Consider the following 22,601-nt stretch of genomic DNA (forward strand, 5'->3'; position numbering starts at 1 on the left):
TACCTTATAGATAACACCTCAGATACCACCATTACCATCCCTGGATATGTCCTGTCCCACCGGCAGGACAGACCCAGCAGAGGTGGTGGCACAGTGATATACAGTCGGGAGGGAGTTGCCCTGGGAGTCCTTAACATTGACTTCGGACCCCATGAAGTCTCATGGCTTAAACATGGGCAAGGAAACCTCTTACTGGTTACCACGTACCATCCCTCTTCAGCTGATGAATCAGTATTCCTCCATGTTGAACAACACTTGGAGGGATCACTGAAAGTGGCAAGGGCGCAAAACGTACTGTGAATGGGGGATTTCAATGTCCAGCACCAAGAGTGGCTCGGCAGCAGCACTACTGATCGAGCTGGTCGGGTCCTAAAGAATATAATTGCTAGACTGGGTCTGCAGCAGGTGGTGAAGGAACCATCAAGAGGAAATAACATACTTGATCTCACTCTTACCAATCTGCCGGCTGCAGATGCATCTGTCCATGACAGTATAGGTAAGAGTGACCACGTACAGTCCTTGTGGAGATGAAGTCCCGCCTTCACATTGAGAATAACCTCCATCGTGTTGTGTGGCACTATCACCGTGCTAAATGGGACAGACTTCGAACAGATCGAGCAACTCTAGACTGGGCATCCATGAGGCGCTGTGGGCCATCAACAACAGTGGAATTGTACTCCAGCACAAGCTGCAACCTCATGGTCCGGCATATCCCCCACTCAACCATTACCATCAAGCCAAGGGATCAACCCTAGCCCAATGGAGAGTGCAGGAGGGCATGCCAAGAGCAGCACCAGGCAGACCTAAAAGAAAAATGAGGTGTCAAACTGGTGAAGCTACCAAACAGGATTACTTGCATGCCAAATGGCAAAAGCAGCAAGTGGTAGACAGAGCTAAGCGATCCCACAACCAACGGATCAGATCTAAGCTCTGCAGCCCTTCCACATCCAGTCGAGAATGGTGGTGGACAATTAAACAACTCACTGAAAGTGGAGATTCCACAAATATCCCCATCCTCAATGATGGAGGAGCCCAACCAGCACATCATGCAAAAGATAAGGCTGAAGTATTCACAGCAATTTAAGCAGAAGTGCTGAGCGGATGATCCATCGCAGCCTTCTCCAGTGGGTCCCGAGCATCTCAGATGTCAGTCTCCAGCCAATTCGATTCACTCAAGAAATAGTTGGAGGCACTGGATACTGCAAAGGCAATGGGTCCTGATAACATTCCAGCAATAGTACTGAAGACTTGTGCTCCAGAGCTTGCCACTCTCCTAACCAAGCACTTCCAGTACAGTTACAACACTGGCATCTACCCAACAACGTGGAAAATTGCCCAGGTACGTCCTGTACACAAAAAGCAGGACAAATCCAACCCGGCCAATTACCGCCCGATCATCAGTCTACTCTCAATCATCAGTAAAGTGATGGAAGGGGTCATCAACAGTGCAATCAAGCAGCACCTGCTCAGCAATAACCTGCTCAGTGACGCCCAGTTTGGGTTTCGCCATGGTCACTCAGCTCCTGACCTCATTACAGCCTTGGTTCAAATTCCAGAGATGAGGTGAGAGTGACAACCCTTGACATCAAGGCCGCATTCGATCGAGTGTGGCATCAAGGAGCCCTAGCAAAACTGGAATCAATGGGTATCGGGGGCAAACTCTCCACTGGTTGGAGTCATACCTGGTACATAGGAAGATGGTTGTGGTTGTAGAAGGGTCAGTCATCTCAGCTCCAGGACATCTCTGCAGGAGTCCTCAGGGTAGTGTCCTAGGCCCAACAATCTTTAGCTGCTTCATCAATGACCTTCCCTCCATCATAAGGTCAGAAGTGAGGATGTTCGCCGATGATTGCACAATGTTTAGCACCATTCGTGATTCCTCAGATACTGAAGCAGTCCATCTTCAAATGCAACAAGATCTGGACAATATCCATGCTTGGGCTGACAAGTGGCAAGTAACATTCGCACCACACAAATGCCAGGCAATGACCATCACCAATAAGAGACACTCTAACCACCGCCCCTTGACATTCAATGGTGTTACCATCACTGAATCCCCCACTGTCAACATCCTTGGGGTTACCCTTGACCAGAAACTCAGCTGGACTCACCACATTAACACAGTGGCTACAAGAGCAGGTCAGAGGCTTGGAATACTGCAGCGAGTAACTCACCTCCTGACTCCCCAGAGCCTCTCCACCATCTAAAGGCATAAGTCAGGAGTGTGATGGAATACTCCCCGCTTGCCTGGATGAGTGCAGTTCCAACAACATTCAAGGAGCTGGACACCATCCAGGGCAAAGCGGCCCACTCGACTGTCACCACATCTACAAACATTCAATCTCTCCACCACCGACGCTCCGTAGCAGCAGTGTGTACTATCTACAAGATGCACTGCAGCAATTCACCAAAGATCCTTAGACAGCATCTTCCAAACCACGATCACTTCCATCTAGAAGGACAAGGGCAGCAGATAAATGAGAACACCACCACCTGCAAGTCCCCCTCCAAGCCACTCACCATCCTGACTTGAAATATATCGCTGTTCCTTCGCAGTCGCCGAGTCAAAATCCTGGAATTCCCTCCCTAATGGCATTGTGGGTCAACCCACAGAACATGGACTGCAGCGATTCAAGGCGGCAGCTCACCACCACTTTCTCAAGGAAACTAGGGATGGGCAATAAATGCTGGCCAGCCAGCGACGCCCATGTCCCACGAATGAAGAATAAAAAATTTCTTAAAAATTTAAAAATCCACAGCAAAGCACCTGTAAAAACAATCATCCTTTTTCCCCCAAATTATTTTAATCGCACCAACATTATGGAACATCACAAGTCAAGTATACATTTTAAGAGGTAAAGACAACAACAGAACTCATCTACAAAACATTCAAGAATAAAGCTTAAAGATCAGATTGTGCTGGGCATCTGCTTATGACTAGGTTCCTTCAGTTCATTTCTAATTTTGATTAAGTTGGGCACTTTAATTTCTACCTTGGCTGATCGTACAAGGGCCAGGAGACACAGATTTCAGCTTTTGGGCGAGATATGAAAGTTAAGAGGGTATATGAGGAAGAACATTTTTTTACACAATGAGTGGTAACGGCCCGGAACTTGATGCCAGCATGGACTTGATAGGTTGAATGGACTCCTTATGTGCCGTTATGACTTTACAACTTTACTGCCCTTCCATCAATATTATACAATCACATACCAATATCTTGCAAATTTAAACCCAGTGCTGGGACGTTAAAATCGCAAAGTAGGTGACCAGCAGGGCACAGAATTCAATTTCAGCATATGCAAAGTGCTTCACACACAAATTTCTTCACAATGTGTTTAGTTCATAAAAAGTGATGTGCTTACTGTATGACCAATGCAACAAAGGGTAAAATTGAAGGAAATCTACCTGACTTAGCACTTTATTTAGCTAATCATCATAGAGCAGAAATTAAACAGAATATCAAGTCACTCGAATATAAATCAGAGGATATCTGTTAAATTCTTCAGCAATGGAAATGGTGGTCTGATCACATCCTGAGTGAAAGCTGTTCAGCTCCCAAACTCAGATTAATAATTCAAAGATGAAAGTGTCCAATCGGGCTGTCAACTACCCCTTGTCACTAATTGCAACACAAGATATTTTTCAAAACATGAAATATAAATTAGAAGTGATTAATTTTACAGAATGCTGAAGCGAAGTTTTTGTGAAAACCCTGCTGTGGTATTAACTTTACATTTGCTGTTGTATTCTGCTAAATGGGTTGAGGGGGAGGCAGGCACTCTTTCAGAGATCTTGGGATTTTACAGCCTCGCTCATCCCAAAACCGTAAAATCCCACCCGAGGTCAACAGACCTTTCCATGGTCCGCCTCTCGTCCGCTCCGATTCCCGGAGCGGGAGGGACGGTAAAATTCCGGCCTTTGGGTTTCCTAATTTACAGATTGAATTCCTCAATCCAAGTTTTGTTTCCGGCTTCTAAGCAATAACCGAAGGAGGTGGGAAGAAGTTTCTGTTAAAAGGCAACATCTCAAAGCTTTCAGCATACAGATTTCACACAAACTTGCCTCTATGTCTCTCTCCGGTCGAAGTTTCAGATCTTCACAGCACTCTTTGGAGAGCCTCAGCAACATACACTCCCTGGACCTATCTTCCACCAGTGCTTCATACACTTTTTCCTTATTCCCCTGATTCGATCCAAGACCCTTTTTTTTGCTGAGGGGTATCAGCAGAACACTGGTGACTTTTTCCATCACCAGTCTCCCAGCAGCAGAGTCTTTGGTTATCACGGTATCACTCAACAAAACACAAGCAAACAGTTGACCATTCTGAACATGCCGAGCAGCACCATGATTGCCAGGAACCGCATAGGATGTCGTTATGTGCAAATTTGCTTTGACATTAAACCTAGTACAAAAAGAGAAAAAAAAAACTTTAAACTAATCAAATAATAGCATTTTTTTTTTAATTGCCTACATAATATTTCTCCCATCTTGTTCCCTCCAAGAGGACCTACAAAATAACAGAGGCATCTCATGCACAAAGTAGGAATCTAATTTTAAGATTGCAAAAACGTTACAGAAAACAGCAGCAAAACTCAAATGGTTCATAGCCACTTGAGATTAAGAAAAATGGGTCCTTATTTAAATTTTTCCTTCACTGTTCAGGATCCTTATTCTTGCGAAGTTCCATGCATACTTTCCAATAACTTGCTCAATTTTCATCAATACGTGTAATTGTGTTCAGCTATTTGATGAAGAGGGCATAGGCAAACCTTATCCTCACCTCAGAGAGCTGTACATGTGCACTTTCCAGTTGTGATGGAATCTATGTTTTCAAAGTTTGTATTTATTGAGACAGACCTTCACTGAAAGCAGAAACTAAAAAGGGAAACAGAAAAAGGAGACGGAAATGGAAATAGGGAAAGGAAATGACCCTCCCAGTCTCTAAAGAAATGAAAACTGAAACTGGAATTGGAAACCAAAACTTCAAAGGAGACTAGAACCAATTGAAAGATATAAAATGACACAGATCGATTCAAGCTCAGTAGTGGAAGTTGATGAGCTCAGCGGGTGCAGTATAAGCAGGTCGAAGATGACGGAGGTAAATTCAGAAGCTGAGAATATGCAAAGAAATAGTTGCTGCAGCTGTTTTTCTTACTTGAAGATAACTATAAATGACATCAGACTTGAGCAAGTTCTGCAGATGTGTTCCACTTTTGGTGAAAACCCTACCCATGGAAAACAAGTTGGCTGTGCGTTGTTGTCAGCTCGGCATCAGGCCCGCATCACAGAGAGGAGCTGAAATTCTTCATAAGGGAGACAGAGTTTCAAAGGACTTTGTGACTGATTTTGATGATCCATATGCTGAAGGGACTGCTGAACCCATTCATAATATCTGTCTTAGTTGTATCTGCCATTCAATGTGTCATTTATAGTTTATAATTGGTCCCAATTCACCTGTTAACTCACATTAAACTAATGTTGATTCTGTGTGTTAGAGTTTAGGTGGTTAGCTAAGAAAGTATTTAGTGTTTGCTCTGTTTTGATTCTTGTTTAATAAAAATGCTTATTTTAAATCGTGGAATATCGTGGCTTCATTCTTCCAGTAAATAACTGGGATTTCAGATTTTGTCTTTTTTTTCCAAATTGAGATCATAACACAGCCTAAATCACAAGTTAACCATCAACCCTGGCCTAAGACTTCATTTTCTCATGCCCCCTACAAAGAAAAGTGGAATTTCCCCTAGCTCCTTTCCTCTTAAAATAAAACAAATGGATCCCTAACAATTTTCAAAATTGCACTCAAAATCTATGCATTCTTGGCACATTTTGTTCTACTTTTAAATTTAACTATGGGGGAAAACTTGGCTGGATGCTGACTCAGTCGGTATACTCTGTGTGTATCTGAACCGATCAGTTAATAGGTTTCTGGGTCCGCACAAATGTGGCAGAAATCAGTGTGGTCAGTGCTTGGGTTGAGTCACTGCAATCAACATTCACATCTGGGGCCAGGGAGATGAAAAGTAAGCAGCCAATATTGCCACCCAGTTATATCTAATGCCTGTGTTCATGTGTGAACAGCTCTGCATGGTCAAATAGCCAACCAATACACTGAGGCTCACACCAAAGTTGTCAGCATGTGGTTGAGGCACTGTGTCATTGTCAAGAGGGGAAAAAAATAACCGAAATTAAGAATTCTGCACCAATTTTGCCTTGGCTTACGAAAATAAATCCATACGTCTGATAATGTGTTCTTCTGTTGAGTCGACCCACTAATTTGAAGTGAAGCAATTATTTTGATCAAACAAAGTGATTTGATATCTTATTGTTTTAGAAAGTGTGAAAATAAATTTATAATTTGTCTCGCAATGTTGTCAGCATGTGGTTGAGGCACTGTGAAAATTGGCAAAAGAAAATTGGGCAGGGTGGGGGACGTGATGGTGGGGTGAAAAATAAAATAGTGCGATTAAAGGATGGCATCTTTCTGGTCACCTCGAATCCAGCCATCCTTGGTTGAAGGATTAGATTGTATATGACACACGAGTTGGTACATTCTCAGTCTCAGCAGTTGCCAAGTCTCCAGCTTTCCCCGAAATTGCAAATGTGAAAAGCCCTTACTTGCTTATATCTTTATTTTGTGCATTTTCCTCAATGTAGAGAAGATCATGGAAGCGAGAATGATAATTGTGTCTGTTCAAGGCTTTGTCCAGAACTGACCGGGTGAACAATTGGTCAGCAGCAGCAGGAATTTGATAGGTCACCAACAGTGTCAGATCAAGGTCAGACTGCTCTTGAGGTCGAAAATCAACCACCTGCTTACACGTTGAATCCCAGCGCTGTGATGTCGTAAGGGATTGCTGCTGATGCTGTAGCAATGCTTCCGTACCTGTTAAAAAATAAAATTATTAAAAGTAAATCAGATAGTTTCACTTCTTAACCTTCTATCCAGCTAAGGAACAGATATGCAATGCCATTTTAAAACATTCCTTCCTGGGATGTGGGCATCACTAGCAAGGCCAGCATTTGTTGCCTACCCTAATTACCCTTGAACTGATTGACTTGCTAGGCTATTTCAGAAGGCAGTTAAGAATCAAGCACATTGCTGTGGGTCTGGAGTAACATGTAGGCCAGACTGGGTAAGAATGGAAAATTGCCTTCCCTAAAGGGCATTAGTGAATGAGAAGGGTTTTTTGACAATCAATTGTAGTTGTCATGGTCATCATTACTGAGACTACCTTTATATTCTAGATTAATTAAGTTTAAATTGCACCAGCTGCCATGATTTCATTTGAACCTATGTCCCCAGAGCATTCGCCTTGGCCTCTGGATTACTAGTCCAGTGACATTACAACTTTGAAACCATCTTACACTTCATAATACAGTACATTTTTCCCTCATTCAGTAGCTATGAAATCATCATCTGCAGTTTTGCAAGTAAAACCAGGAAAAACCTAAAAAAGAAAGAATGAGGTAGTCAATCAATCTGTCTTGCTCCATCAGTCACTGGTGACAGGCCCTTTAGTTATCTTCCCTCTATCTGAAAATCCTCCTTCTAAAAAAATCCTGCACTTATCTCACCATCTTATAAATTCTTTTTAATTCCTCTCCCTTCGACCAAGCTTTTAGTCAACTTTCCTAAATATTGCACCATTGGTCATTGCCCACTTCTCCCTCCCTTTTCTAAAAAGCTAGCATGTGTTCTGCAGTAAAGGCAATATCTTAATTGTTGTATTGACATGGTTCTGGAGCAAATGCTCTATGTAATGCATTACTGACACAAGCCAACATCTGAGATTCATTGGCACAGCATGTTGAAGCTCACACTGCAACATTGGACCACTCCTTTACAACTCTAAACCTGGGTGCCACTTCAATACTTAATTTTACAGAACTTCTATTTCAATTTCTATGTTGAAATGAAGGCCAATCCCACCATTACTCAGACTCATTCATTCATAGAGCCTCATAACTGTGCAAGTCTTAACCCCTTTATTTTCTCTTTCTTTTCCAACTAGCAGACTTTTAAAGAACAAGATTTGCATCACTGCTTACCAAATTATCTTGTTCAATCTTGATTGCATCTAACAGTAAGAGCCATGGCCTTCATCTTAGTTTAACACATACAAAAACTGTGAAAAGAAAAGAAACCAAATACCTTTATCTGACAGTGCAGACACAGTAACTGTCTGCATCAGCACTGGCTCTGATCCAAAATCAAAAAATATGGTTTGCTGAAAATTTCCGAAGACTCCAGAAGAAAATTTGACTGTAATTTGGTAAACATGCTCCTCAATCCTGTTCTGGCCGCTTGAGCTTCGACTCCATTCTTGACATTTGGATAATATGGAATATGGATGAAGACTGTGAGAGTCACCAGCAGCAATGGAAACAATGTGGAAGCACGGTGTGAAGGCATTAGTCAGAAATGCAACATGATGGAGTAACCGCGGAGGCTGTTGGAAAATGAAAAAGGACTGAATTTCAATAACTTTGCACAGAATAAAGAGAGTGATCATAATCTCCATGAAAGCTTCAACATCAAAGCTATTCTTGAAAAACAGACTCATACTCAAAACTATTTTGTCTAGTTCTCGTGCTTTAAGGATACAGATGGCATGGAAAATGACTGAAGTTGATAAAATGTATTTGTCATATTTTAAAAAAAATTAATGCCTGCACACACTATCATACAAAAATTTACTTCCTGTTACCAGTTATTTTGAGTAGAAACTCTTGGTCCACCTTTATAATGGGAATTACCTTTGTAAACTGTAATTATATCTTCCCATCAGTGGTGGCACTGTTAGGCTTCAATTTTGCACCTCAACTCCTCAGTTTGATTACAGAGACCTGCAACTAATTTTACTTTTTTGCTTTGTGTAATGTTTGTTATTCAATTATAAATGATATAAATGTAAATATAGATATAAAAAAGACAAAATAAATCGGGCATCAAAATGGGGTCCACACTCTTTTCATATCTCATTCCAATAGCCAATCCAGACAGCAAGCTCAGGTTGCTCAACTATGAAGAGAACAATCCAGCCTGATCCTGTCCTCACTTGATGTCCACTCATGTACTTTCAACAGGCCTCTGTTGCCTGTGGAACAGTAGGTCATCAGGGAATATGTTCTTTCAGGAACAGAGGGGAGAAAATTGTGCAAGTGACAGGTCATGATCAGGGGCGCTTGTTTCTTGATATGGGGTAATGGCAGTCATCGTCCTCGGTGGTAGAACAAGGAGCAACAACAAACTCATATTCCACCCTGTTCGTGGGAACAGTTCATTTTTGGAAATATGAAGATAGGCTAAAAGCAGAATCATATTGATTATTTTCTCTCTCAAGTTCGGGGATGCAAAGGCCACCAATAGCCCTCAACTACTGGAAATGATCAAAATCTTTCATTTATGAATCAGTTTTCATTCATACACCTGGATTTTATCAAATATGTAGCAATATTGTGAGTATGCAAATGAGCTAAAAAACTAATTTCTTTTGGAACTTACATCACAAGTAAAAACAAATGTCCACGAAAAGTCATATTGTCGGTCGTCAGAGACCTGATTCATCTCCTGACTGCATTCTACTCTCACACCTTCAATAGCCCCACTCACCTGGTGAAGAAAATCACAATTAAATAAGTACACAATATAGTAAATGGCCGCAAAAGTTACGTTGAGCCTCAAGTTGATTTTTGAATGCAAAGAGGCCACAATTCACATCCATCTACATCACAGATTTTTAAACTACAGTAGCCAGAACCTGGACAATCTCTCCATGAAATCCAGATTTCTTTCCACCACTCATGGCATTTACTTGCTGAGTAGCACATGATTTGTGTTGCTTTTTTAAAAAATGTTTTCCTTCAGTTAGCTGAAATAGTCTTTTGGGAATTGGTGTACCAGAGATATGGCAATATCAGCAAGGAATTTCTGCACACAATGTATTTAAATGTGGCAATGCCAGCAGATGTACAGTACTGTACACATTGTGTAAAGGAAATAATTCCTTGACATTGGGTACTATTCTGAAGTATACATTAATTCTATCTGATCAGTGTTTGGACAGCACCAGCTAAGTATTTTGAATATCACCAAAGCTGAGAAATGGATATGTGGGAGAAAGTGTGGTGGAAGTATGAGGAACACAAATGAAAATCCTGGGTTGCTGATGTAGAAGGAAAAACATTTTTCCTAAAAAATATTAAACGAACAAGCTAATTCTAAAACAAATTACTAAACCTTGAATATTCATCTTCCATCTCCTATTTTCTTCCTTGATCTGCCTCTCAGCTTATTTTAAGGTTTATTAAATTTATCTGTTCCTTTTCATTTTTGCCTGATCACTTGGATAGTTTCAAATGGTGACAATCATGGTATAGTGGAACAGTTCCTTGTAGGTCATTTAAAATTCATCATAGCACCACTCAGTGGAAAGAATCTAGATTAGACATTTTGTCCACTGATTATGAAGGGAAATATCAAATCCAAACATTGGAGGAATCAAGTTTGTTTAATCAGCTACTTCCTATTTATTCTCATTGTATAGAATTGTAATGAGCCAAAATAGTATAACATTCACAAGATAATTGCAGTTGAGGAAGCCACTTTTTAGAGTAATCCTAATTTACCCATTGTAGCATCAAATTGTTTCTTAAATCTCCCCACTGTCTATTGACTCCAATTACTGTCTGTCTCTCCTAGTGTCACTCCTGCTAATTCAATTAAGATATGTTCTGGAATTTATGACAAACATTCCTCTTTTGAACATTGCACTTCAATGAGGTCAAAGGTCCAGGTTTAAGTTCAGATCATTTTCAGAACCTTGCCAGATATGTACAAATTTGTGTTCATCAAAACATCATTCTGAATGTGGAACAGTTGTGGGGCTCAAGCAAACTTTCCAACCCAGAAGATCCCACCAATGGTTTTACAGTCCACAAAGATGTAAAGTTCAAGCCTGCTAAGTTACGTCAAGAAATATAATTCCATTTATGAACATACAAATATGACAAGCAAGGCGACCTCCTAGTCCATCAAGTCCCACCCAGTTGAAATCGCGCCTGAACTATCATGACCAGACTCCCTGCTCATCACGAAGTGGAAAAAAGCTACATAGGATTAAGTCCAGTCCATAAACTGCTAATCAAACAATTACATAGCAACCAACGCCAATCTCAAATAGGAACATAGTGTAGTAAACAAAATCTGACACTGGTACTATGAAGGTTAATTGAGTCAAGATAATTATTTTGGGTGGCCTGATGCCTAAAAGGCAAGGAAAATTTAAACACAAAAAGCAAAATTCAAAATCAGAAAAGTTCAAATTTTGTATACAGAGAACAAACTAAAGTCTGCATTAAGGGACTGCTGGAGTTTAATGGGCTAAATGCAAACATCTTATAAGCACAAAGTATTGGTAAACTACTTGCTGCTTGTTGTGCTAGGTCCTGCTACCCATTAGGTCACTGACTTATAAAAATTAACAGATGTGTGGGGAATCCCAGTTCTTGGTGATGAGTCTCTTTCTCTTCCCCCAATTCCCAATGACCCAGGCTGCCTGGACAATCAGCAACAGTGCTGTGGAAAATTGTGAATCTGCCTTGTCCCACTTTGAGGTGAGGGTCTTCCACATAGAACTAATTCTGTTCCAATCTTCTTTCAACGTGAGGCCATTTGAACCCTAGAGTTCATATACTAGAATTCCGTCTCAGGCTCCCTGATGTACCCATTGAAATGGAGACAGACAATTGTATCTGCAAACAGATTCATTTCTGAACATTGCATGCAACCTGGTAAATCTAATATGCGAGGAAGTGTGCAACAGAAAATGATACAAGGTGACACCAAAGGTGCAAAGCAAACAAAGGCATTTTATCTTACCACTCTGTCTGGACTTGGACTGTTAATCCATTTCTCGATCAATCTTTCACTATAATTGGCACCTTGCTGCTGTTGCTCCCTTTGCTGCTGATACTGAAGTCGTCTGTAAGCATGTCGTTCTCTCCATTCCAACAGCTCAGTGTCAGAATGAGCAAACACACAGAAATCCTCAAAATGGCATGCTCCACATTCCAAATATCTGTGCCAGAGTGGAATATTGACTATTAAGTCCAACTCAATAAACAGACATTCCCTCAGCATCATTATAATCTAGTATCCTCTGAAGTGCCATGGCATATTTCCGCATTAAAGGCACTGTATAAATGTACATTGTTTTGTAAGTTAGAATGCTCTTCTATCGTGACACTACTTAGCCGTAACATCAACTTGTTCCTGAAAACCTGCATGTAGTGTAACAGGACAAACTGGCTTAATTGATTTTAAAATCCAAACGGTTTTAAAACAATACATACAGTGCCACTTATGCCAAAGAATAGGACTGAATATTGTCATATTCCACAGTGCACCATGCAGGGCTGAAGTATGCAGAACTGGAGGCAAAAAAGATAGCAAACCACAAGAATATCTAGTAGAGGGAGAATTAGATGTATGCACGACGCAGTGTTTTTACTCATTCTTCATTAAATTGGTGAAATTGCTCTAAGTTCGAACAAACATTTGTGCTACCCTGGTGTAATCCATGGGATCAAGACAAAATACTGATAACAGCACAGTACAGTAGGAACAGGACAACTTGCATTTATATAGCCATTTAAGGTAGTAAAATAACCCAAAGCATCTCACAGGAGCATCAAACAAAACTCAACACTAAGCCACATCAGGGGATACTAGGGTAGATGTTCAAAAGCTTAGTCAAAGAGCTTGACTTTCAGGAGCATTTTAAAGGAAGAAAGGCAGAGAGATGGAGAGTTTAAGGTGGGAACTGCAGAGCTTATGGTCTTGATAACTGAAGGCACAGCTGTCAATGGTGCAATTGGGGAGGCTCGAGAGATCAGAATTACAGCAGGGCAGATTCGGTGGAGAATTATTCTGCTGAGTGAGGCTATGGAGGAAGAGGAGGTGGGTGGTGGTGAGACCATGGTGGCAATCAAGATATTGTTTCATCAGGAGCCAATGTAAGTCAACAAGCACAGCACTAGTGGTTGAAAAAGACTTGGGATGATTCAATATACCAGCAACAGATTTTTGGCCAGTTCATTGGAGGCAACAAAGGCATGGATGAAGGTCTAGCAGATGAGCTGAGGTGAGGGCCGAGTTGAATGATGTAATGGAAATGGAAATAGGCCATCCCACCCAACTGGATAATGGAGGAGAGGGGGTTGGAGATGGATGTTGTTGTCATCCATGTCAAAGTTTGCAGATAAATTAAGATGGAGAGTTTACCTTTGTCAGTCACATGGGATGTAATTTGTGACATTGTGTTAGGAACGTTTTATAATTTTAAATTGAATTTATGTTTATATCTGTGCGTTAAGGTAAAAATTGTTTCAATTTCATTTAGGTTTTGTTTAGGAACCCTGGGAGTCTGGATAGACTTGTGACCAAAAGATTTCAGGTATTTTGGTTTTGTTTGTATACATACATTTCAATGAGGTCTTACAAAGCCTTAAGTTAAAGAGATAGAGTGGTTGAAATTTCAGTGGTTCTGGTGGGGGAGGGAGCACAAGGTGGAAAGTTTGGCTGTTGCCTAGCAACAGTGATCAGGTGACACAGAAAATGCAGCAGTTGAGAGGGGATGGGGTTCAGAGTGCATGTCAGAGAGAGAAGGCAGGGATTTTAAACTCTGAGTAGGAAAGCAAGAAATAGCAAGGGAAAGTACTTGGTGGAATTAATCTATAGGTCCCTTAATAGTAGTTCCACAGTAGGACACAGCATAAACCAAAAATTACAGAGGGTTTGTAAGAAAGGAGCAACAATATTCATGGGTGATTTTAATATGCATATGGGCTGGATCAATCAAATTGGCAAGATAGCCTTGATTTAGAGTTCATAGAATGTATTAGAGATTGTTTATTGGAATATGTGTTGAACCAACTCAGGAGCAAGCTATTTTGGATTTAATATTGTGTAATGAGATGGGATTAATTAATGATCCTGTAGTAAAGGATTCTCTCGGGAAGAGTGATCATTGCATGCTTGAATTTTAAATTCAGTTTGAGGACAATAAACTTGAGTCCCATACTCGTGTTCTGGGATTAAACATAGATATGTGTACAAATTTGGCCCCACTGGTCTGGGCAGAAAGACTAAAAAGAATGAGAGTTGACGAACAGGGGCAGACAATTAAGGAGATATCCAATTCCTCACCACTAAAATATATTCCAGAGAGGAAAGAAGATTGTAAGAGAGGAAAATGTATCCATGGCTAAGCAAGGAGGTTAAGGATAACAAAGGCAAAAACTAAAGCATACAAAATTGCAAAGGTTAGTGGCAGGCTGGAGGATTAGGAAACCCTTAAGGACCAACAAAGGGTTATTAAAAAGTAATAAAAAGAGCAAATGTAAATTATGAAAGAAATCTAGCACAAAATATAAAAACAGATAGCAAAAGATCCTATAAGTTTATAAAAAGGAACAGAGTAGCTAAAGTCAATGTTGGCCCCTTGGAGAACAAGAATAACAATGGGGAACACAGAAATGGCACAGACACTAAATTAATATTTTGCCTCAGTTTTCATGTTGGAGGATATTAGAACCATCCCAATGGTAACAAGTAAAGCAGAGGTTGTTGAAAAAGAGGAACTTAAAACAATCACCATCGCTAGGGAAAAATTACCGAGCAAACTATTGGGATTAAAAGCAGACAAGTGCCCAAGGCTTGATGGGACTACACCGTAGAGTCTTAAAGGAAGTGGCAGCAGAGATAATGGAGGCATTAGTTCTAATATTCCAAATTCTCTGGATTCTGGAAAGGCTCTAGTGGACTGGAAATGTAACACCCTTGTTCAAAAAGGGGGAAAAGGCAGAAAGTAGGAAACTATAAATCACTTAGTTTAACGTCTGTCATTGGGAAATTGTTTGAATCCATCTATAGGGAAGCAGTCATGGGATATTTGGAAAGTGAAAACACAATCCATCAAAGTCAGCATAGTTTTATAAATGGTGAATCATGTTTGGCTAATTTAGTAGAGTTCTTCAAAGATGTAACAAGAAAATTGGTAATGGGAGTCATGTAGATGTAGTGTATCTAGATTTCCAGATTCTAGGCATTTTATAAGGTGCTGTACAAAAAGTGAATACATAAGGTAATATTCCAGAGGGTTGGGTGTAATATATTGACTTGGATAGTGGATTGCCTAGCCAACAGAAAGCAGGGGATAAATGGGTTGACAAGCTGTAACTTGTGGTGTGCCACAGGGTTCAGTCCTCAGGCCCCATCAATTTACAATCTATCTTAATGATTTGGATGGGGGGGTAGAATGTACGATAGCCAAATTTGCAGATGACACTAACATTGGTGAGAAAGCAGGTTGCAGTGTGGAAAGAAGAAATTTACAAATGGATATGGATAGGTTCAGTGAGTGGGCCAAAATTTGACAGATGGAATTTAATGCGGATAAGTGTGAGGTTATCCATTTTGGTCGGAAGAATAAAAAGGCAACTTATTATCTAAATGGAGAGAAACTTCAAAATGTTTTGGTGCAGACAGTGACCTTGTGCATGAATCACAAAGTTAGCATGCAGGTGCATCAGGTAATAAGGAAGGCAGGTGGAATTTTGGCATTTGTTGCTAATAGAGTAGAATATAAAAGTAGGGGTGTGCTGTATTGGTCAGATTGCATCTGGAGTACTGTGCACAGTTTTTATCCCCTTACTTGAGGAAGGATGTAAATGCATTAGAGGCGTCTCAGAGAAGGCTCACCAGATTGATTCCAGGGATGAAGGACTTCTCTTATGAAGAAAGTTTAGGCCTATCCTTGCTGGAGTGTAGAAGAGTGAGAGGAGATCCAATTGAGGTACATACAATGCTAAAGGGAAATGACAGGATGGATGTAGAGCAGATGTTTCCTCTTGTTGGATACTCGAGAACAAGAAGCCATAACTTTAGGCTAAGGGGTGGCAGATTGAAAACCAAAATGATGAGGAATTATTTCACTCAAAGGGTCATAAATCTGTGGAAATCTCTACCCCAAAGTGCAGTGGACGCCAGACTACTAAACAAATTTGAAGAGATGGATTGGTTTTTAATTAGTAGTGGGATGAAGGGTTATGGGGAGCAAGCAGGAAGGTGGAAATGAGGCAGATATTAGATCTTATTGAATGGTGGAGCTCGAAGGGCTGAATAGCCTACTCCTGACCCTAATTCTTATAAAAAGCTACAAGGTGAGAGGGATAGTGGTCAACTGAATAATCAGTTATAGGACTCTGTAAAATGATCAGTTTAGCGGAGGTGCTACTGGAAGACTGGGTTTAGGGAACTAATTTGTTTGCTCTGCAATTTATGAAACAGTGGGTTTAGAGTGCGGTTTTTGAGTATCTTGAGGAGAGATACAAGTTGGGTGAGAAGTATCAATTGAATGCTTGCAAATTCACTGGAAGAAAATTGTTTGCAACTGCATCAGTCGCAAGCAAGAAACTATTGTGTCAAGTTAGTGGTCTCTACATCTGTAAAGATATTGCTGGGGTAAAGGAATAGCGGTAATTTTAACACCTCTGACTCTCATACAGCAACCTCCAGAGAACGATCCACTCCCAAACAGCAGAATCTCAAGAGAAAGAGACTTATCTCCTGACAGATGCCAGTCTCTAAATCTAGAGCAAGAGAGACAGAGAAAGCGATCTCTCTCTAAAGATTCCAAACAGCAGAATATCAGAGAAAGAGACTTATTTCCTGCCAGATGACAGTCTCCAACTCCAGAGAGGAAGGGAGGCACTGCTGTCTAGCAACTCCAACCAGCATCTGACTTGATTTTTCTGTGTAAGTCTAGATCCACCCAGTTACATGATCTGTCCCTGTCAATCATCCTAATCAAGCCCTACTCTGCAAAATCCCAGGGGAACACTAAAACAACAGAACAGCATTAGTACAGATTAAAACAAACATTCCAGCAATTATACTGCCGTGCTGGATTAACAATAGAGGATGTCGGTTATAGACCTGGCAACACCAATAATAAAATAAAGCTGCTAAAACAAATCCTGCACAAGAAGCATGACTAAAATACATTTCTTAAAGGCACAATATCATCACGCTTCATAGTTTCTGGGGAAAAAAAGGATCTACCAAGCCAGATTTCACTCTGGGATCTGACGCGTCCACTATTAACAGCAGCTACAATCGTAACAATTGATAAAAGCTGCTGTCATACTGTGACAAAAATGGAAAGCTAATTGGAGAGCTTCAAATATGGAGTTCTGGGCAAGAATTTGGGAAGCAACTTTGGAGAGAAAAGGAAAGTTGAAGATGTCGTGATACTTTGCAAGCATAGAGGGATCAGGGTTTTTTTTTTAAAAAAGGAGAATAAGGTAATAATACCAGATTTGAAGGCAAGGGGGATAGCAGCTGAGGAATCCACAAAGTATACCAGGTACACAAGACTTGCATCCATTTAGTAAATGTCCTCCAAAGTACAGTTGAAGTAATAATATCGCCAAGTAAGAAATTTTGATCAACAAACTAATAATCTAGCATATCACAGACCATCACAATGAAACACCAGAAGATGATTATTTATCCCACTTTCACCTCGCATCATCATCTCTTTTGCCTTCCTGCCTTCCAACATACCACAGGTCTCCACTTTTGTTCTTTCCTCCCCTACTCCTGCCTCTGTACTTGCTTAAAACCTGCTAATTCTCTAACTTTTGTCAAATTCTGATGAAACGTCATCGACTGAAAAGTTAACTCCTTCTCTCCTTACAAATGCTGCCTGATGTTGAGAACTTCCAGCATTTTCTGTTTTTATAAATGCAGCTCAGCACGACTAACATCACAAGGGTGTTACATCAGGCACTTTAATATTCATAAACTTACTGGCAACACAAGGAATACTCGTCAATTCCAATAACACCTCGGGGGGGCGGACGGAACTTCCATCGACAATCATTTTCTGAAAGACAATTGGAAACATTACTTTTCTGTGTAAGGAGTTCTAAACCTGTCTCGGGGAGGCAGTGGTGTAATGGCATTGTCACTGGACGAATCCCACCATGGCAGATGGTGAAATTTCAATTCAATAGAAATCTGGAATTGAAAGTCTAATGATGACCATGGAATCATTGTTAATTGTTGTGAACCCATCTGGTTTACCACTGTCCTTTAGGAAAGGAAATCTGTTGTCATTAGCTGGTCTGGTCCACATGTGACTCCAGACCCGCAGCAATGTGATTGACTCTTAAATGCCCTCTGCATGCCACTCAGTTCAAGGACAATTAGGCATGGGAAATAAATGCTGTCCTAGACAGCAATGCCCACATCCCATCAATGATATTTTCATCCCCTGAGACCTGGTCCAGTGATCTCAACTAGTATCTAATGAATGTCAGCATCCAGGATAAAGAAAGGTGCAGGCAGAAAAATTCTAATTTTCTTCACATCACTTGAGGAAGCCATGGCCGTGATTCTCCCATCGCGACCCGCAACCTTTCTGGTGGGTCGGGGTGGGAATGCACGTCGCCGGCCTTGTTCCGGGATTTGTGCATGCGCGTCTCCCAGAGCCGGCGAACAGTCGCTGGTCAGACCACGCTGGAAACCGGCAGGAAGGCAGGTAAGTAATTTGAATCTGTTTTTAATATGTTTTAAATGTAGTTTGAATGTAATTATCGGAACTCACCTGTCCCGATTGAATCTCCCACCTCGCCAGAAGTACTTCATTCCGGCGGGGTTCGGACTAGCTCCTCACATTTCGCAGAACTAGCGGGAGACCCCGCCAGAGTGAAGGGAGGGCAATTGGGGCCCCCCAAGGGATCGGGCGGCAGGAGGGTGGTGCCCCCTGGGCATAGGCACTCTGGCAGTGCCAGCCTGTGTCCCCTGGCACTGCCCATGCCCAGGGGGGCTCCTTGGCACTGCCCACTGGGCATCGGGCAGTGCCAAGGGGGCAATCGGTGGGGGGAGGGGGGGTCCCGCTGCCACTCTGCATTGGGGTCGGTCTGGGATGGAGGGAGGCCAACGATTGGGGCGGGCCAAGGTGAGGGATCGGTGGGGGGGTGGGGAAGAGGTGGTCTGGACATCGGGGCGCTCCGGGGCAGGGGAGGCTGGAGGGACAGCGCTGTGGTGGTCCCGGGCTGGCCAGTGATCAGGCAGGTCAGCAAATGCGGAGTCTGACAGATCGGGACAATTGCGCATGCGCAGAGTTCCAGAACTGTCAGACTCCGGTGCGAGTAGGCCCTGCCCCCATGGGTTTTTAATGAGATTCACGATTGAGACCTCTGTAGTGCACAGAGTGGGGAGATTCAGGTGAGAAGCTGAACTGACAAAACAGTTGGGATCTAGAACAGTTTTCCCGCAAATTCAGCACTTTTGGGAGAATCGCGGCCCATATTTCCAAATGGCTGAAACCCAACGGCACCATGTGGATAAACCACCTTTATATCTCTCTGTCAGTTAGTCAGTCAGGCTGAGGAGGATCCAAAGGCTCGTCACACCGGTCGATGGATGAGGCGAGAGGTGAAAAATCGGGTTCGCGCCCAGTTTCCTGCCTCCAGATTTCCGGTGTGCTGATTTTAATATTTAAATCAATTTAAATGCTAATTTAAAAATTATTGGTGAACCCGGGATGCAATTGTCCGAGCTCACTTGCCTTAACGGCCTCACCAGTGGAGGTCCTCACTGGCAAGGATCACGTATGGACTTGACATGGTAGCCTTGCTGGTAGGAGTGGAGGCCATTGAGGACCCCCTGGGTGGTCGGGGCAGGGGGAGGGCGGGCGGGGAAGCTGCGGACTTTGCAATCGACGATTGGCCTGAGCAGCAGGGGGAGCCTTGACCTGGCTGGGAGAGGGGGGAAATCATCGTCTGGGCCAGGGCGGGAGAACGGAGATCTGTGCATGCGCAACTGTGCCCTCTAGTGTGAGCAGCCGACTTGGGGGTGAGCCTAGGCCCCACCCCCTCCCCTTACTGGTGGGAATCAGGCTTCATTTTCTGCACTAAATGCCATAGATTTCATTTGCAGCCTCGCCAAAAAAACAGATCCTGTTTTCAATTCATTCGGCACTTAGAATTCTTTTGGTAAGATCACTCCCAAAATTTGTTCTCTCCCATATTTTTGGTCCTTCACAGAAGAGTTAAGTCATTGATTAGCTTATTAGTTCAGTTATTAAGATCAGTTGCGTCACCACCTTCCTGCCATCAAAAATATAGGGAAGAATATATTATTTATTTCCTTTCAAAAGAGGATTTTAGATACAGGGCTGCATTTCAACAGCAATTTTCAAAAGGAAATTGGATGTACACTTATAAAGAAAACATTTTGGGGCTTATGAGGCTTAATGGAGAGCTCTTTCAAAGAGTCAACGTGGGAATGCTGTACCATTCTACTCTATTCTCCTATGTAAAATATGCAGCAAAGTCCCAGTGCTGTTCTTCAAATCAACTCTCAAAAGCCTCACAAGAGCAACGAAAATCTGTTCTTCCTCTTTCATCCTTGCTCTCAAATGAACCACCAACTTAAAACTCATGTCATATCACAACAACATGACTTGCTGCTCAACAAGCCACACCATACTCCAATTTTTAAATAAAAAGACCAAACGTCAAAAATTGTTTTTTTCAAACTTGAATTCACTAAAAAACGAGGAAGCATACGATATGATTAAAGACAGCTCCTGCTGCACCATGTGCATGGGAGGTGGAGCAATATGCATGCACATACAGATTAGAAATATATTTTAGAAATTCAATGGGGAAATTCAATGGAACATTCTCAGTCTTTTGACGATTCCTCCTCAATAAAGAAGCTTGTAAACAGTCCCGCTGGAGTCCAAGAATGCTTCCTCAGAATATGCCCCTCCCCAATTCCAGCATCCCTTCGTTCTTAGGACCACTGCATTGCATTGTTCAATCCTGTACTGTTCGGAGTTCCTTAATCTCAAACCAGTGTAATACACCCAGACACCGGAATCGCCTTCTTCAAAACTCCAGGTCCTAGGTCTCCTCTGCACCCCTACCCACCGACCCCTATCTCCTGTACTCCTAGACCACAACCACCACCAATCTGGTAGGGATGAAACCATGATCAAGCAGGTAGTTCGCCCACGCAAGGGTGACACCATGATCAGGCAGGGGACAAGGCTAGCCCATTGCACTTGGGGTGTGCTGATGTCTCTGATTGTGGTTTGCCTAAGCTAAGGTAGAGTGAAGGATCAGGGTAGCCAATGAGGTTAAACCGAGGCTTTATCTGATGCAATTTTTCAAAGCCATCTCGACCTTTTGGCCAAGATGAAGCACTAGATCAAGCTTGGGAAGGGGTGCAATGCCTCATCCTGTCAGCTTGGATCTTGTTTGATCAAGCCCAAGATGAGATGTCTTGTCTTGTCAGCTTGGATCTGGTCTGTCCCTCTTGTGGGGAACATGATTGGACTTCATTTGAATTGGCTTTTTTGATTAGAAATAAAATACCGAAAGCTACAAAAAAATAAATCCACCAATTACCGCAACCAGACCTTAAAAACCCATATCAAAGTATCACTACATCGGAGACCCATTCCCCACTGATCTCAGATCCCAGGGCCACCTCCAGTGTTGATAAGTTAGTATCCCTGAAAATATGTAACATGTTCCAATAACTCACTAAGTTTTGCTCTATACAGGGGTCCTTATGCATGCTAGTTTCCAGTTCTGTTGAAGAGTCCAAGCATCACCATAGGTAGAATCTATAAAAAAAATAACTATGTACCAAAAAACAATGAATATTAAAATAGTGCTTTATTAACCACTGTCTAAAGCCACCTCGAGCTAAGCTGCTTAATAACCCAATGAGATGAATTCTCAGTGAAGTGTGCACAACTTTCTCCTATCAGGGAGACATACCAAAAAAGGTTCTGTGACATTTTTTTTTAAAAGTATCATTTATTGCAAGAATGTATTTAGCTTTACAATGTCAGCACACACCTTTGGCATCATGCTCTGATGAAAAGAGAGCACCATTAGTTGCAGCCTGCTTAAACAAAAAGAAAATTCACATAAATAATTAAAATATTTAGGTTTCTGTTAATCTTCTGCATCACTTTTTACAAATGTAATTACGTCTCTGCAACACATTTAACAAGAGAATTGTGCAAACCACTATACATGAGTCACATATACATGAGTCTCTCCCTCTGAACTGTTTTGACCCATTTTAACAAGAAAGATAATGTACCTGGGTTCTATCCAGAACTAGAAATGCAGTTTACAATTTCTTTTTATACTGTTTTGAGAAAGTCTAGATCATTCACAGTTAACTGCATGCACACTAAAGCTTCAAACATTTTAAGGTGTACATTAATTATGAGGAGACAGCAGACTTCTCTTTTGCAACAACAGCCAGAATACTTCCATTTGTTATACATGTAAGGAATAGATAAGGGTAATCATTTTTAGGGGCTCAGTCAAAAGGAATCTTTGATAATAAAGCAATAGACAGGATTTATAAAACTACTAATAATGACACTACAACCATGGTGTTCAAATTCTCATCTTTTGTGCCTTAAATTGATCTAGCCTAGATCATCATTGGTCTTTACCATTTGTATGGGTCCTAATCAAGAGGGTAGTTTCCC

The 22,601-nt window shown here is 41.7% G+C and overlaps 1 protein-coding gene across 1 annotated transcript in view; it reads right to left on the reverse strand.

Moving 5' to 3' along the window:
- LOC144510644 (putative helicase with zinc finger domain) overlaps positions 1 to 22,601 on the reverse strand; it is a 359,659-nt gene that overhangs the window by 307,376 nt on the left and 29,682 nt on the right. Inside the window, exons 6-12 of the mRNA XM_078240298.1 lie at positions 21,952 to 22,000; positions 17,879 to 17,954; positions 11,885 to 12,083; positions 9,509 to 9,616; positions 8,156 to 8,453; positions 6,619 to 6,886; positions 4,066 to 4,405 (exon numbers count right to left, since the gene is read on the reverse strand). Coding sequence (XP_078096424.1) covers positions 4,066 to 4,405; positions 6,619 to 6,886; positions 8,156 to 8,453; positions 9,509 to 9,616; positions 11,885 to 12,083; positions 17,879 to 17,954; positions 21,952 to 22,000 — 1,338 coding nt within the window. The remainder of the gene's footprint in view (positions 1 to 4,065; positions 4,406 to 6,618; positions 6,887 to 8,155; positions 8,454 to 9,508; positions 9,617 to 11,884; positions 12,084 to 17,878; positions 17,955 to 21,951; positions 22,001 to 22,601) is intronic.

This window comes from Mustelus asterias, chromosome 23 (assembly GCF_964213995.1).
Source record: "Mustelus asterias chromosome 23, sMusAst1.hap1.1, whole genome shotgun sequence".
Taxonomy (NCBI): domain Eukaryota; kingdom Metazoa; phylum Chordata; class Chondrichthyes; order Carcharhiniformes; family Triakidae; genus Mustelus; species Mustelus asterias.